The sequence below is a fragment of the Mixophyes fleayi genome, chromosome 9 (genome assembly GCF_038048845.1).
Source record: "Mixophyes fleayi isolate aMixFle1 chromosome 9, aMixFle1.hap1, whole genome shotgun sequence".
Lineage (NCBI taxonomy): Eukaryota > Metazoa > Chordata > Amphibia > Anura > Limnodynastidae > Mixophyes > Mixophyes fleayi.
Window position 1 is genome coordinate 125,671,211 of NC_134410.1, and position 14,463 is coordinate 125,685,673.

A 14,463-nucleotide genomic window follows, 5' to 3' on the forward strand; every position below is an offset into this window, starting at 1 on the left:
GAGGGTCTGCGGAGTTACCACTGCTGGAGCGGAGTGCTGGAGGGTCTGCGGAGTTACCACTGCTGGAGGGTCTGCGGATTTACCACTGCTGGAGCGGAGTGCTGGAGGGTCTGCGGAGTTACCACTGCTGGAGCGGAGTGCTGGAGGGTCTGCGGAGTTACCACTGCTGGAGCGGAGTGCTGGAGGGTCTGCAGAGTTACCACTGCTGGAGCGGAGTGCTGGAGGGTCTGCGGAGTTACCACTGCTGGAGCGGAGTGCTGGAGGGTCTGCAGAGTTACCACTGCTGGAGCGGAGTGCTGGAGGGTCTGCGGAGTTACCACTGCTGGAGCGGAGTGCTGGAGGGTCTGCGGAGTTACCACTGCTGGAGCGGAGTGCTGGAGGGTCTGCGGAGTTACCACTGCTGGAGCGGAGTGCTGGAGGGTCTGCAGAGTTACCACTGCTGGAGCGGAGTGCTGGAGGGTCTGCGGAGTTACCACTGCTGGAGCGGAGTGCTGGAGGGTCTGCAGAGTTACCACTGCTGGAGCGGAGTGCTGGAGGGTCTGCAGAGTTACCACTGCTGGAGCGGAGTGCTGGAGGGTCTGCAGAGTTACCACTGCTGGAGCGGAGTGCTGGAGGGTCTGCGGAGTTACCACTGCTGGAGCGGAGTGCTGGAGGGTCTGCGGAGTTACCACTGCTGGAGCGGAGTGCTGGAGGGTCTGCAGAGTTACCACTGCTGGAGCGGAGTGCTGGAGGGTCTGCGGAGTTACCACTGCTGGAGCGGAGTGCTGGAGGGTCTGCAGAGTTACCACTGCTGGAGTGGAGTGCTGGAGGGTCTGCAGAGTTACCACTGCTGGAGTGGGATGCCAGCGGAAATCGAGAGGGGAAGAAATGACCAGGAACAAGGCAGGAGAAACCAGGAGCTGATTGCCCAGGAATAACCAGGAGCTGACGCGTGACATCTACCGTGTATGTACCAGATTTATCTATGTCCTGCTTTCCCCACTGTACAGCGCTATGGAGCACTGTGGCTACTTATAAGTCTACAATAATAATATATTTGTTTTTGGTGTATTTGTCAAGAATAGGCCCTCTGGCTACTCCCTGATTTGATATCTTATCATATATTCCAACAGTAACACAATATATCACCTCTATTTTGTCAGGAAACCGCTCCTGAACCCCTTTATCTGTCACAAACCGCCCTCTGCGCACTGGTGACTTGGAAGCTTACTGTAAGGGAACACACAGGATTCGAGCCCAAATCTCACTCTCACCTCATTCTCTAAGGCTACAGATTTACTGGTCCATTTCCCAACACAGACACCCACTTGCACACCTCTCCGCCAAGTGCCGTAGCAAACCTATGACTTGATTATCCAATTGCACACACTCTGTGCTCTGGTAGCTAGACAGTTAACCCCTCACACTCTGATATCTAAAGAGTTAACCCAGCCAAGCAATCTCTCTCTTCTACACAGGCAATTGATTTGTTTAGAGCAATAAGGACAGAACTAATAAATTGTTAGATTTAATATAAAACAGGTACAATGCTTACAGATAATAAAAAAACAATTAAAGATTTGATATACAAATAAAAAAATTGCAAACAGTTATAAAAACAAATGGGATGAAAGTACAGAGCATAACTTATGTATAATAATCTGTATGCCTGGGCGTAGGCAGAAAAGACTGTATGCCTGTTTCTCTTATGGAGTGATTTTACTGTGTTTTTACTTGTGTATGTGTGCATTAAATCGTTTTTTACTTGGGATAATGCACTATACTCAGTCTTTGTTTTTTCCAGTAACTACTGCAAGAAGTGTGGCTTCTGATCTGAACAACTAAGAGGAGGTTTTTCCAATGCTCTGTGACAGGCTGGTTTTACACTTGATTCTCGCAAGTTTGAAATTCAAAGGGGACGGATTTCTTGAATCACGTGATGATAACATTATAAAGATTATTTTTTTTTTTTCCACTTAATAGTACTAAGGTGTCTATATGATATCAGTGATTATAGACGAGGTTACGCTATGATGTGATTCTTTTTCTCTTTTCATATGTGGACAAACTGTGGAAAAGACGTTTTGGAGTTCACTTTTACATTGGAACAATAGACTTTATATGAACTCTGCTTGGCAATATTTTTTTCCGGGACTTGTGTTTATACACTTATCAGGTTTTATATATCCTTGTTGTGTTTTATTCCTGTTTTGATTTTTAATTCAGTTTATTTCAGTTGTTAGCACCATTTCCACTTATCATCTCTTTTGATTATATTGTAATAAACCTTATACTAAACTCATAATATATCTATGTGTGATTAATGTATCATATAATATCTGTATAACAATATAATATGTGATTAATGTACAATATATTATATAAACAATATAATATGTAATTAATGTATAATACAATGATAACATAATATATTTGTGTGATTAATGTAAAATATATCTATATAACATTATAATATGTGATTAATGTATAATACAATGATAACATAATATATTTGTGTGATTAATGTAAAATATATCTATATAACAATATAATATGTGATTAATGTACAATATATTATATAAACAATATAATATGTAATTAATGTATAATACAATGATAACATAATATATTTGTGTGATTAATGTATAATATAATATCTAAATAAATTAATATAATATGTAATTAATGTATAATACAACAATAACATAATATATCTGTGTGATTAATGTAAAATATATCTATATAACATTATAATATGTGATTAATGTATAATATACTGATAATATAACACATCCATGTAGGTGTTACCGCCAGCACCGGGCACCGGTTATTCTCCCGCCAGCTGTCTGGGCTGTGACGTCACCGGCGGTGACCCCGGAACCGGAAGTTACCTTGACTGTAACGGAGACTGGAGACAGGAGACCGGAAGCGGCGGAGATGGTAAGACAATAACAATGTGTGAGAGTGTGTACAGGAGGCCGAGACCCCCCTGCTCCATGTTACATGTATGTCAGCCCGGGCTCAATACTACATACATGTCACCGCCTTACTGCAGCCGCACATATATAACATGTACAGGGGGCGAGACCCCCCCTCTCACCTGTGTGTACACTACACAGACCCCCCCCTCACCTGTGTGTACACTACACAGACCCCCCCCCCCCTCACCTGTGTGTACACTACACAGACCCCCCCCCCCCTCACCTGTGTGTACACTACACAGACCCCCCCCCCTCACCTGTGTGTACACTACACAGACCCCCCCCTCACCTGTGTCTACACTACACAGACCCCCCCCTCACCTGTGTCTACACTACACAGACCCCCCCTCACCTGTGTGTACACTACACAGACCCCCCCCCTCACCTGTGTGTACACTACACAGACCCCCCCTCACCTGTGTGTACACTACTCAGACCCCCCCCCTCACCTGTGTGTACACTACACAGACCCCCCCCCCTCACCTGTGTGTACACTACACAGACCCCCCCCTCACCTGTGTGTACACTACACAGACCCCCCCTCACCTGTGTGTACACTACACAGACCCCCCCCTCACCTGTGTGTACACTACACAGACCCCCCCCTCACCTGTGTGTACACTACACAGACCCCCCCCCTCACCTGTGTGTACACTACACAGACCCCCCCCTCACCTGTGTGTACACTACACAGACCCCCCCCTCACCTGTGTGTACACTACACAGACCCCCCCCCTCACCTGTGTCTACACTACACAGACCCCCCCCCTCACCTGTGTGTACACTACACAGACCCCCCCCTCACCTGTGTGTACACTACACAGACCCCCCCTCACCTGTGTGTACACTACACAGACCCCCCCCCCTCACCTGTGTGTACACTACACAGACCCCCCCCTCACCTGTGTGTACACTACACAGACCCCCCCTCACCTGTGTGTACACTACACAGACCCCCCCCTCACCTGTGTGTACACTACACAGACCCCCCCCTCACCTGTGTGTACACTACACAGACCCCCCCCCTCACCTGTGTGTACACTACACAGACCCCCCCCTCACCTGTGTGTACACTACACAGACCCCCCCCCTCACCTGTGTCTACACTACACAGACCCCCCCCCTCACCTGTGTGTACACTACACAGACCCCCCCCTCACCTGTGTGTACACTACACAGACCCCCCCTCACCTGTGTGTACACTACACAGACCCCCCCCTCACCTGTGTGTACACTACACAGACCCCCCCCTCACCTGTGTGTACACTACACAGACCCCCCCCCTCACCTGTGTGTACACTACACAGACCCCCCCCCCTCACCTGTGTCTACACTACACAGACCCCCCCCTCACCTGTGTCTACACTACACAGACCCCCCCTCACCTGTGTCTACACTACACAGACCCCCCCTCACCTGTGTCTACACTACACAGACCCTCCCTCACCTGTGTGTACACTACACAGGACCCCCCCCTCACCTGTGTCTACACTACACAGACCCCCCCTCACCTGTGTGTACACTACACAGACCCCCCTCACCTGTGTGTACACTACACAGACCCCCCCTCACCTGTGTGTACACTACACAGACCCCCCCCCCTCACCTGTGTGTACACTACACAGACCCCCCCCTCACCTGTGTCTACACTACACAGACCCCCCCCTCACCTGTGTGTACACTACACAGACCCCCCCCTCACCTGTGTCTACACTACACAGACCCCCCCCCTCACCTGTGTGTACACTACACAGACCCCCCCCCTCACCTGTGTGTACACTACACAGACCCCCCCCCCTCACCTGTGTGTACACTACACAGACCCCCCCCTCACCTGTGTCTACACTACACAGACCCCCCCCTCACCTGTGTGTACACTACACAGACCCCCCCTCACCTGTGTCTACACTACACAGACCCCCCCCTCACCTGTGTGTACACTACACAGACCCCCCCCTCACCTGTGTGTACACTACACAGACCCCCCCCCTCACCTGTGTGTACACTACACAGACCCCCCCTCACCTGTGTGTACACTACACAGACCCCCCCTCACCTGTGTGTACACTACACAGACCCCCCCTCACCTGTGTGTACACTACACAGACCCCCCCTCACCTGTGTGTGCAATACACAGATCCCCCCTCACCTGTGTGTACACAGTGCCTCCCTTCACCTGTGTGTACAAAACACACACCCCACTTTCAGCTGTATGTACAGAACACAGACCCCCCCTTTTCACCTGTGTGTACAAAACATAGACACCCCTTTTCACCTGTGTGTACAGAACACATCCCCCTTTCACCTGTGTGTACAGAACACAGACCCCTCCCTCACCTGTGTGTACAATACACAGACCCCCCCTCACCTGTGTGTGCAATACACAGACCCCCCCTCACCTGTGTGTGCAAAAAACAGACCCACCCCCTCACCTGTGTGTGCAATACACAGATCCCCCTCACCTGTGTGTGCAAAACACAGACCCCCCCTTTCACCTGTGTGTGCAATAGACAGATCCCCCCCTCACCTGTGTGTGCAAAACACAGACCCCCCCTCACCTGTGTGTGCAAAACACAGACCCCCCCTTTCAGCTGTGTGTGCAAAACACAGACCCCCCCTTTCACCTGTGTGTGCAAAACACAGACCCCCCCTTTCACCTGTGTGTGTGCAAAACACAGACCCCCCCTTTCACCTGTGTGTGTGCAAAACACAGACCCCCCCCTTTCACCTGTGTGTGCAAAACACAGACCCCCCTTTCACCTGTATGTGCAAAATACAGACCCCCCTTTCACCTGTGTGTGCAAAACACAGACCCCACCCTTTCACTTGTGTGTGCAAAACACAGACCCCACCCTTTCACCTGTGTGTGCAAAACACAGACCCCCCAACTTTCACCTGTGTGTGCAGAACACAGACCCCCCCCCTTTCACCTGTGTGTACACAGACCCCCCCCTTTCACCTGTGTGTACAAAACACAGACCCCCCCCACTTTCACCTGTGTGTACAAAACACAGACCCCCCCCCCTTTCACCTGTGTGTACAAAACACAGACCCCCCCTTTCACCTGTGTGTACAAAACACAGACCCCCCCCCCTTTCACCTGTGTGTACAAAACAGACCCCCCCTTTCACCTGTGTGTACAAAACACAGACCCCCCCCCCCTTTCACCTGTGTACAAAACACAGACCCCCCCTTCACCTGTGTGTACACTGCGCCCCCCCTTTCAGCTATGTGTACAGAACCCAGACACCCCCCCCCTTTTAGCTGTGTATACAGAACACAGACCCCTCTTTCACCTGTGTGTACACAGCGCCCCCCTTCACCTGTGTGTACACAGCGCCCCCCTTCACCTGTGTGTACACATCGCTCCCCCCTTCACCTGTGTGTACACATCGCTCCCCCCTTCACCTGTGTGTTCACATCGCTCCCCTTCACCTGTATGTACACAGTGCCCCCCCCCCCCCCCCCTTCACCTATGTGTACAAAACACAGAATCCCCCCCTTAACCTTTTTGTTATGTAGCATACAGCCTGGTGGAAACAGTGCTTGATTTGACGATAATGTGAAACTGATAGGATCTGTATTGGTCCACAGGAGAGTGAATTTTCGGACCCTGACCTGGCCGGTTTGGGCGAGACAGAGAACGGGGAGAATGCCCCAGTGTATTGCGTGTGTCGCAAGCCAGACATCAACTGCTTCATGATGTAAGATTTATTTGTGTTATTAAACGTACATTATACTTAAAGAATTAAATGATATTTCTCTATAATCTGTTATCGCATGCCGTCTTCTGATAATTCTATTTTGATACCATTGGTGAGACATGGTTTTGTTGTCTGTTGTTCTCTCTTTCAGAAACAGCAGATAAAGATGTTTTGTTTCTTTATCATCTAGGTGATGATGATACTAAGAATGCTCATGGCAAAATTTGTATGTACATGTAACAGAAAGTAAAGTTGTAATACTTGTTTTATAAACCACTCCAGGCACTGCATGTATTAATGAATGAAGTCATTTTGTCTGGCTCATATGTTGTGCATAATGCAATACTTTGTAACACAAATATAACTTATCATTTGTGAAAATTCTCATGCGAGACAATTTTGCAAGTGTTAAGTAGTTCATGTTTGAGCCGTTCATCCCTTAATCTGATCATTCTCTCAGAACGCTAACTGAGCAGGGTATGTGAGCTATTCGATTCGCTCGCTTGTGCCCAATCAGCTCTCTGCATTCAGCAGCCAAGAAAGCTGATTAGTGAGATGACATCTGGATAATTATAGCAGCTGCATTTTGTTTACAAATGCAGACACTTTAAAGGGACCTCTAAATCTAAATGACAAGTTACCTTTATGTAAAAGTGCTACTAACGACGCACACGTGCTGGACAGATCCCAAGTAGACAATCTTGGGAGCCATTTTTACTGATTTTTCTGGATGCACATCTTCCATAGGGGCTAAAAGAGGCTGGGTCCAGTGTCCTTCAGCAGGATTACCGACAGGAAGTCTTGTGGTTACGAACAAAGCTTTGCGATTACCAATTTATCTCAGATATCTCCCAGTTTGATAAGCTGATGAAACTTTTACTTGTTTATGTTTGAATTGCATTAGTAATTGTTTTATATAAACCAACTTGTATATAACGTTCTGTAGTCCTTTAAACAAAAAAAGTGTTTTCACTTTCTTTACTTAATAGTTAATTACCATTTAATAATTACAATTTGAACCCTATATATGAGTAGAAGAGCTGATGTTGGAGTATACATACATGTGACATTAATGGATTTTTTTCACTTTAAGTATGACGTTTAATTACTCCAACCCATTAATTTATATTTAAAGTTAAAAAACTTTTAATAGTTTGGTAAACGTTTAGAGGCTAAATCATGTATTAACCAGTCATATTATTTATAGAACCAGGAAGCTATGTACTGATTTTCGTACGTAGATAAAAAAACAAAACACTATTTGGTGCTATGATTAGTCTGGCCCGAGTGATTAGTTTATGTAAATATGTGTAGCTGTGACTCTGCATTATGCTTCTTTTCCACCTCATTGATTACACAGTGGCGACATGTTTTATGTCTGTACAGTGGATGTGATCACTGCAATGAATGGTTCCATGGAGACTGCATCAACATCACCGAGAAAATGGCGAAGGCTATTCGGGAGTGGTATTGCATGCAGTGCCGAGGTAAGAAAGCAGCCTTGTGGTTTTTGAGTGAAGTCAGACAGAGGTTAGGTGTGTGGCACAGTTGTGTGTGGAGAAGACACATGTTTGGGGAAGGTATACAATGTCACGTATAGTACTATAGTAGTAAAAGAGATACACGCTGAGTTGTAAACTAAGTTTGAAGGCAGCTTTAAATTGTGCACGACGACGCCAGGAAGTATTAAATAGAAGCTGGGCCTGTATAACCATAAACGAACCAAGATATAGCCTTTTGGAAAAATTACAATTTAGGGGTGATTTTATAAACGTTTAAAAACAGGCTCTGCACAGGGCAGCAATTATTGGGAATGACTTGGTCATCTAAAGGTTCGAAACTTAATATTTCTATTTCTTTTCCTCATTTAGAGAAACACCCCCATCTGGAGATCAAATACAGACACAAGAAGTCCAAGGACAGGGAGAGAGACCCGGATAGAGAGGAGAACGAGGAGTCCATGAGGAGCGACAAGAGGAGAAACAGCACAAGCAGCGGCAGCAAAGTAAGTCACAAGGAAATATACTGCTTCACGTAGTCGAGCGAGCGCTCACACCTGCTAATGTGTTGTGCTTATTTGGGCACAAGTGTAGAATATTGGGAACGTTCTGTGAGTGTTCTTGTCCACAGCAGATTAAACGATCCGCCCGCATGTGTGGAGAGTGCGAGTCGTGCAGCCGTACCGAGGACTGCGGTCAGTGTGACTTTTGCCGAGACATGAAGAAGTTTGGGGGACCCAACAAGATTCGACAAAAGTGCCGCTTACGTCAGTGTCAAGTGAGAGCAAGAGTAAGAGATTTATTTTATGACCTTAATTTTCTGTGCTCCTATAACCGCTTCTTTCTTCAATTATCGCCGTATTTTGTTCATCATCCAATCTCGTCAATTCTTTCCGTTGTGGTGCCACTGTTATAAAAGTAACTTTCCCCTTTCTTTTCCTTGCAACAGTGAGAAGTATTTACTAACACTGCTGAAATGCGCAGAAACCCCTAGAAGACAATCGGCAATTAGCTTTGTCATCTTTGAGCAATTTGATAAATACCCCTTAAAGTCTTCAAATGAAAATTACGAGCTGTTATTAGAGCTTCTCACAGCTTTGGGTTATTCTCTTTCTTAGAAAATGCTGCGTGTGAAAGACGACGAGCTCTCGATGTTTAGAGACACGCCGGAGCCACCCAGTCTGGGCGACTCTCTGTCTGATGATGATCTTCCTCTGGATCCCGAACTGTATCAGGAGCTTTGTGCTGGAGGAGCCTTCGATGACCACAACCTGGTAATTGAGCGTTGTTGGGAGAAGGAGGAGGTTCTTGTAGATCTAGCATTCTGTTAACCAGACTTGTGTCTTTGTAGCCCTGGCTCAGCGACACAGATGACACGCCATTTCTGGACTCTGTTCTAAGGAAAAGAGCCGTCAAAGTCAAGCACGTCAAGAGGCGGGAGAAGAAGTCGGACAAAAAGGTAGTTTAACACGTGCGCCCCTTTTGAGAAATTGTCATGGCACACAAGATCCTTCCCTCGTGCTGGGTGTTCCCTAACTCAGCAACATGCCTTCTCACTATTATAGCATTATTTTTATTTTTTTACAATACAGAAGGATGATAAATACAAGAGACACAAACAGAAACAGAGACACAAGGACAAAGCCAAGCACTCAGAACGTTTGGAAAGCAGAGATTTCTCCTCCTTGCGCCAGTGTCTGGGGCCCAGTTGTGTGCAGCCTGCCAGGGCCAACTCCAAGTATTGCTCGGACGATTGTGGTATGAAGCTGGCAGCTAAGTGAGTTCAAGAGCTGAAGGAAGCTAGAAAGACAAAACTTTGTATTTAGTAAAGGTTTCAGGAGGCCACATACAGCCCTTCCCCCAACAAACTATGCAACGTTTGACAACCACTTTAATTATGTAATTAACTGGGTTTTGCTGTTTTTCTCTTACATTGTCTCCCTTAAAGAGCTCTTTGAATTAAATCTGGCCTACAAGGATGCATTGTTGATCTTTTGCTCTCTGTATTTTTATTGCCTTCAGCCGAATCTATGAGATCCTGCCACAACGCATACAGCAGTGGCAACAGAGTCCATGCGTGGCTGAGGAGCAAGGCAAGAAGTTACTGGAGCGGATCCGTCGTGAACAGCAGCAGGCGCGGACGAAATTGCAGGAGATGGAGCGTCGCTTTCACGAGCTGGAGGCCTTGATCGGCAAAGCCAAACAGCAGCATATCCGAGAGGACGAAGAGGTATAGGCAGAATTTGGGTCATTGTTGGGGCATTTGCACAAGACAGTCCTCGGTGGAGTGATGGGGTGTGTGTGTTTGTTCATACTTATGTATACTTGTTCCAGACCAATGATGGGGACAGCGATGACACCGACCTCCAGATTTTCTGTGTGTCTTGTGGCCACCCGATCAACCCCAAAGTAGCTCTAAGACACATGGAACGCTGCTATGCCAAGGTCAGTAATTCTATACAGCTCTCTTAAATTAGGCTTAACCCTGGTACTATCGCCAATCTCATGATGGGTTAAGTGTCCAACCATGTAGGGTCTTGTGCTTATTTCAAGTAGCGGAGATCTCCAAGAAAGTTCATTGTTGCTTCTTTTCTTGTTCCTCAGTATGAAAGTCAGACGTCCTTTGGCTCCATGTACCCAACAAGAATTGAGGGGTAGGTAGAGTATAACCTAACTCTGTTCTGTCTCTCTTCCAGTGCATCTGCCAATCTATCAATGTATTTTAAACCCTACCACCATATTGTGTTTCTGTCTCTAAAGGGATTGTCTTATCATTAAACATTTCTTATTATACTTAATGTCTTCTCTGTGATATATGGTACTAATGAATAATGCTTTCTTAACCTTTTTCCAGTGCTACACGTCTCTTCTGTGATGTGTACAATCCTCAGAGTAAAACTTACTGCAAGCGACTTCAAGTTCTATGTCCCGAGCATTCCCGAGATCCCAAGGTGAGATTTAAGTTGCTGTAACTTCCTCGTATGTTCTTGTCCACTGCATTAGTAATATGAAGAAACCATGCTCGGTCTGTTGACTTTGTCTTGTGCTTTCGTGAACCCAGGTGCCTGCAGATGAAGTGTGTGGATGTCCCATAGTGAAGGACGTCTTTGACTCGACGGGTGAATTCTGCAGGGTACCAAAGAGAAAGTGTAACCGCCATTACTGTTGGGAAAAGCTCCGTCGTGCTGAGGTTGACTTGGAACGTGTTCGTGTGGTATGTTCCATATTGCTTACACTGTGTCCACTGCATACTGTGTCTTCCCCACATTAGTGTTTTCCTTATTCATGTAGAGGGTCCGCAATTTATTATATGACTTATTAGTACCCGGTGGTAGATCTTTATAACCTGTTACAATGCACATTATTTCCCTGTCTCTTCTTCTTACAGGGCTCATTATTTTTCTCCTAGTTTTCGCTTGTGATCATCTCATATTCTGTATATTCTATTCCCTCCTTGTTTCTGAGCTTATTTTATTCTGTGTAGCCTCTATACTTTCTTGCCCCAGTGTCGTTCTCTGCCACCTTCTCTACTCTCGTGCTCCTTGGCTTAAATACAACAATAAAAAGACAAAAAGAGAGCGCTAAGCTTAGACAGAATTCACACTAGTTTTAATAAAATAACAAACTTAAAATGTTCATCACAGTACTGGTGGAATGCCAATTAATCTGATTTTGACATATAAAAAAATATTCAAGAAATTCAAAAATCCTGGTGCCTACAGATATAACATCGGTATCCAAGAAATGTTTTCCTAGGCTGACACCAATTTCCTCACAGTTACGTGTGACTCAAACCTCCATTGCAGGAGTTTTCATCAGAATTTGGTGAATTCTATTGTCCACATAACAAAATTGATACTTATCAGGATCTTCAGTCAGCAGAGTAGGGAGAAACTGTAGAAAACCGTCCCACAATAAGTCCATTGATATGTAGCTGAAACCGATTATCATGCAATTAACCCCGGGGTTTATAAGGCATTAAATCCACCAAGACTGTCATCAATAAACCTGACGCGTTTCTCAGTAATAGATGTTTAATCAGAGGTATAATCCTTGGTTTGAACCTTATCACTTTCTTTATGTTCTTTATGTTTATGTACTTCTATTTCTTGTACTTTGTAGATTTGTCTTCTGTGTCCTTGGGACAAACCGTCTTTCACTTAGCTCAATCTTGTTTTTCTGTCCTTGCAGTGGTACAAACTAGACGAACTGTTTGAACAAGAACGGAATGTCCGCATGGCCATGACTAACCGAGCGGGGCTTCTGGCTCTCATGTTGCATCAAACCATTCAGCACGACCCAGTCACCACGGACCTGCGTACACATACGGAACGCTGACGAAGGGGAGCCTTGGCTTTCTTTTGTCTACACGGAGAGGGTTTTCTATTAAACCAATTTTTTTTTATTTTTTTTTTACATAGTTTGTGCCGATTTCATGTTTAAAGAGATTGTAAATATAATTCAGAATTTGTCCTATATTTTAATCCTTCCAGCGAATAGGTATGCAGATGTCGCATAGTTTAAACTACGGAGCATCTATTCCTCATTGGCTATTTAAAAAGACAGAAATTCATAGTCAAAGTGCTATTTCAAGTGTACAGTATTTGGACTTTTTGTGATTTGCATAAAACAATTTGAGAGGACATTTCTTTCTGGGAAGACTTTCCATTACAGTACACTTAGGAAACTAGCAGGAACTGTAATTTGTGCAACCACAACTACCAGCATACCTTGTCAGCCTTTGTCGTTCCACAAGAATTCTGGTTACACAGACCTTCAATAGTATTCCATTGAGACATGTAGGGAAATAGGAAGCCACTTGGATCGGATCTTCCATTACCAGTGGTTGATGTATCCACGTGTATACACATTTATGTAGACGGCTCACTTTCTAATTGAGGTTAGAGAAGAGAAGGTACGGCACGTAAACCTGTACTATTGTGGTTCTGTACATTCACTGTTACATCTTGTAACTGTCTAGCTGTCGTTTGGGGTTTGAGAACATACGCCCATGGAAATGTTTGTAGGGATGACCTGTCGGGAATGAGAAAATTACAGTGATTGGAGCAAAGGTGCTGGATAATGATTAAAAGGTCTGTTGTTCTGACCCCAGTATTGTGGAGATGTTTCCAACTGCGGCATTGCAAGGCCAACACTTTTTTTCAGTATTTTGCCATCTTTAGTCAATAAAAAATTATTTCCTTTCTTAAAATGTATGGCATCTGCATTTTGTGTTCCTTGAACATGGTGTCTTTGGGGGGCGTGATCTGGATGAGCATGGAGTAGCACACTTTTCTAGCTGCTCTCTTGGTCAACATCCTTCAATTATACGTTTGTAAGTGATGTATTGGTCCCAGTTCCATTAATATGGGTCCTGGACACCCATTTATATAAGTGCCATCAAAATCTGTAGAACATATCTAGGTAACCAGTCCTGGGATTCTGAAACGCAGCAGGGCCTGTCTCCTGAACTATAGCCATCCGAGCTGGAGAAGCCAGTGTATTAATCCATCAGCTGCTCTGTTATGAGTGATCATCCAGGTGTCATTCCATTTATAGTGAATTCATTGTGGTCTATCTGACTGCCTGGAGCCTGCCATGCTGCATACCCAGCGGGCCTGCACAGGTTGTTTGGTCAGCAGACCTCTCCATGAATTCTATGCTCTGATACCTGCACTCATATTATCAGAGCCTATTTATTTATTATCCTTTTATTTATGTAGTGTCTACATACTATGCAGCACTTTAGAGATTATTTAGTCATCCGTGCCTCTCTGGAGATTACAAATTCACTAACACACACATGGGTTAGTTTTCTCAAATCAATTAACATACCAGTAAGTTTTTGGCCTCTGGGAGGAAACCAGAGCACCCTGAGGAATCGTACACAGAGGGTGAACATACAAACTCCACATTGATCTGACTGCATCCATGTGGGGCGCTGTGTGTCATGCTCCGTTCCTTTATCCTGCTGTAAGAAGCCTGAACATTTCCAACGGCCGGGTGAGTCCTGCTTATATTACACTGGTCAACACTCATTTTATTGTCAAACATAATAGAATGATTTTGGGGTAACTGGTGCTGATTCCGAACATGACATTGGTTTTGCTACATTGACTCTAATCTTTTAGATAATTGGTACCCCACTGAAAAACATAGGAATGCAAAAAATCTAATGGTCAGGCAAAGCCTACGTACAAATCACACTGAAATTCTCTCAAATCATATCAAAGTAAACACATGAAATACATAAAGGCATTTTATTCAGTATAATAACAGATAAAAACAGCTGATTTGAAT

At 45.2% G+C, this 14,463-nt stretch overlaps 1 protein-coding gene across 3 annotated transcripts; it reads left to right on the forward strand.

Moving 5' to 3' along the window:
• The first annotated feature begins 2,766 nt into the window (after positions 1–2,766).
• Positions 2,767–13,375, forward strand: CXXC1 (CXXC finger protein 1). Of its 3 annotated transcripts, none has more exons than XM_075185619.1 (14): positions 2,767–2,919; positions 6,555–6,664; positions 8,051–8,151; positions 8,536–8,669; positions 8,795–8,953; positions 9,282–9,437; positions 9,515–9,622; positions 9,756–9,940; positions 10,186–10,393; positions 10,498–10,608; positions 10,768–10,817; positions 11,018–11,114; positions 11,225–11,377; positions 12,355–13,375. In XM_075185619.1, exons 1-14 carry the CDS (start codon positions 2,917–2,919, stop codon positions 12,499–12,501), a joined length of 1,722 nt encoding a protein of 573 aa, XP_075041720.1. In that variant the 5' UTR covers positions 2,767–2,916; the 3' UTR covers positions 12,502–13,375. The 3 variants fall into 3 exon arrangements, with proteins under 3 accessions (XP_075041720.1, XP_075041719.1, XP_075041718.1); XM_075185618.1 differs by having other exon boundaries at positions 2,831–2,919; positions 8,795–8,941; XM_075185617.1 differs by having other exon boundaries at positions 2,831–2,919; positions 8,798–8,953.
• The last annotated feature ends 1,088 nt before the right edge of the window (positions 13,376–14,463 follow it).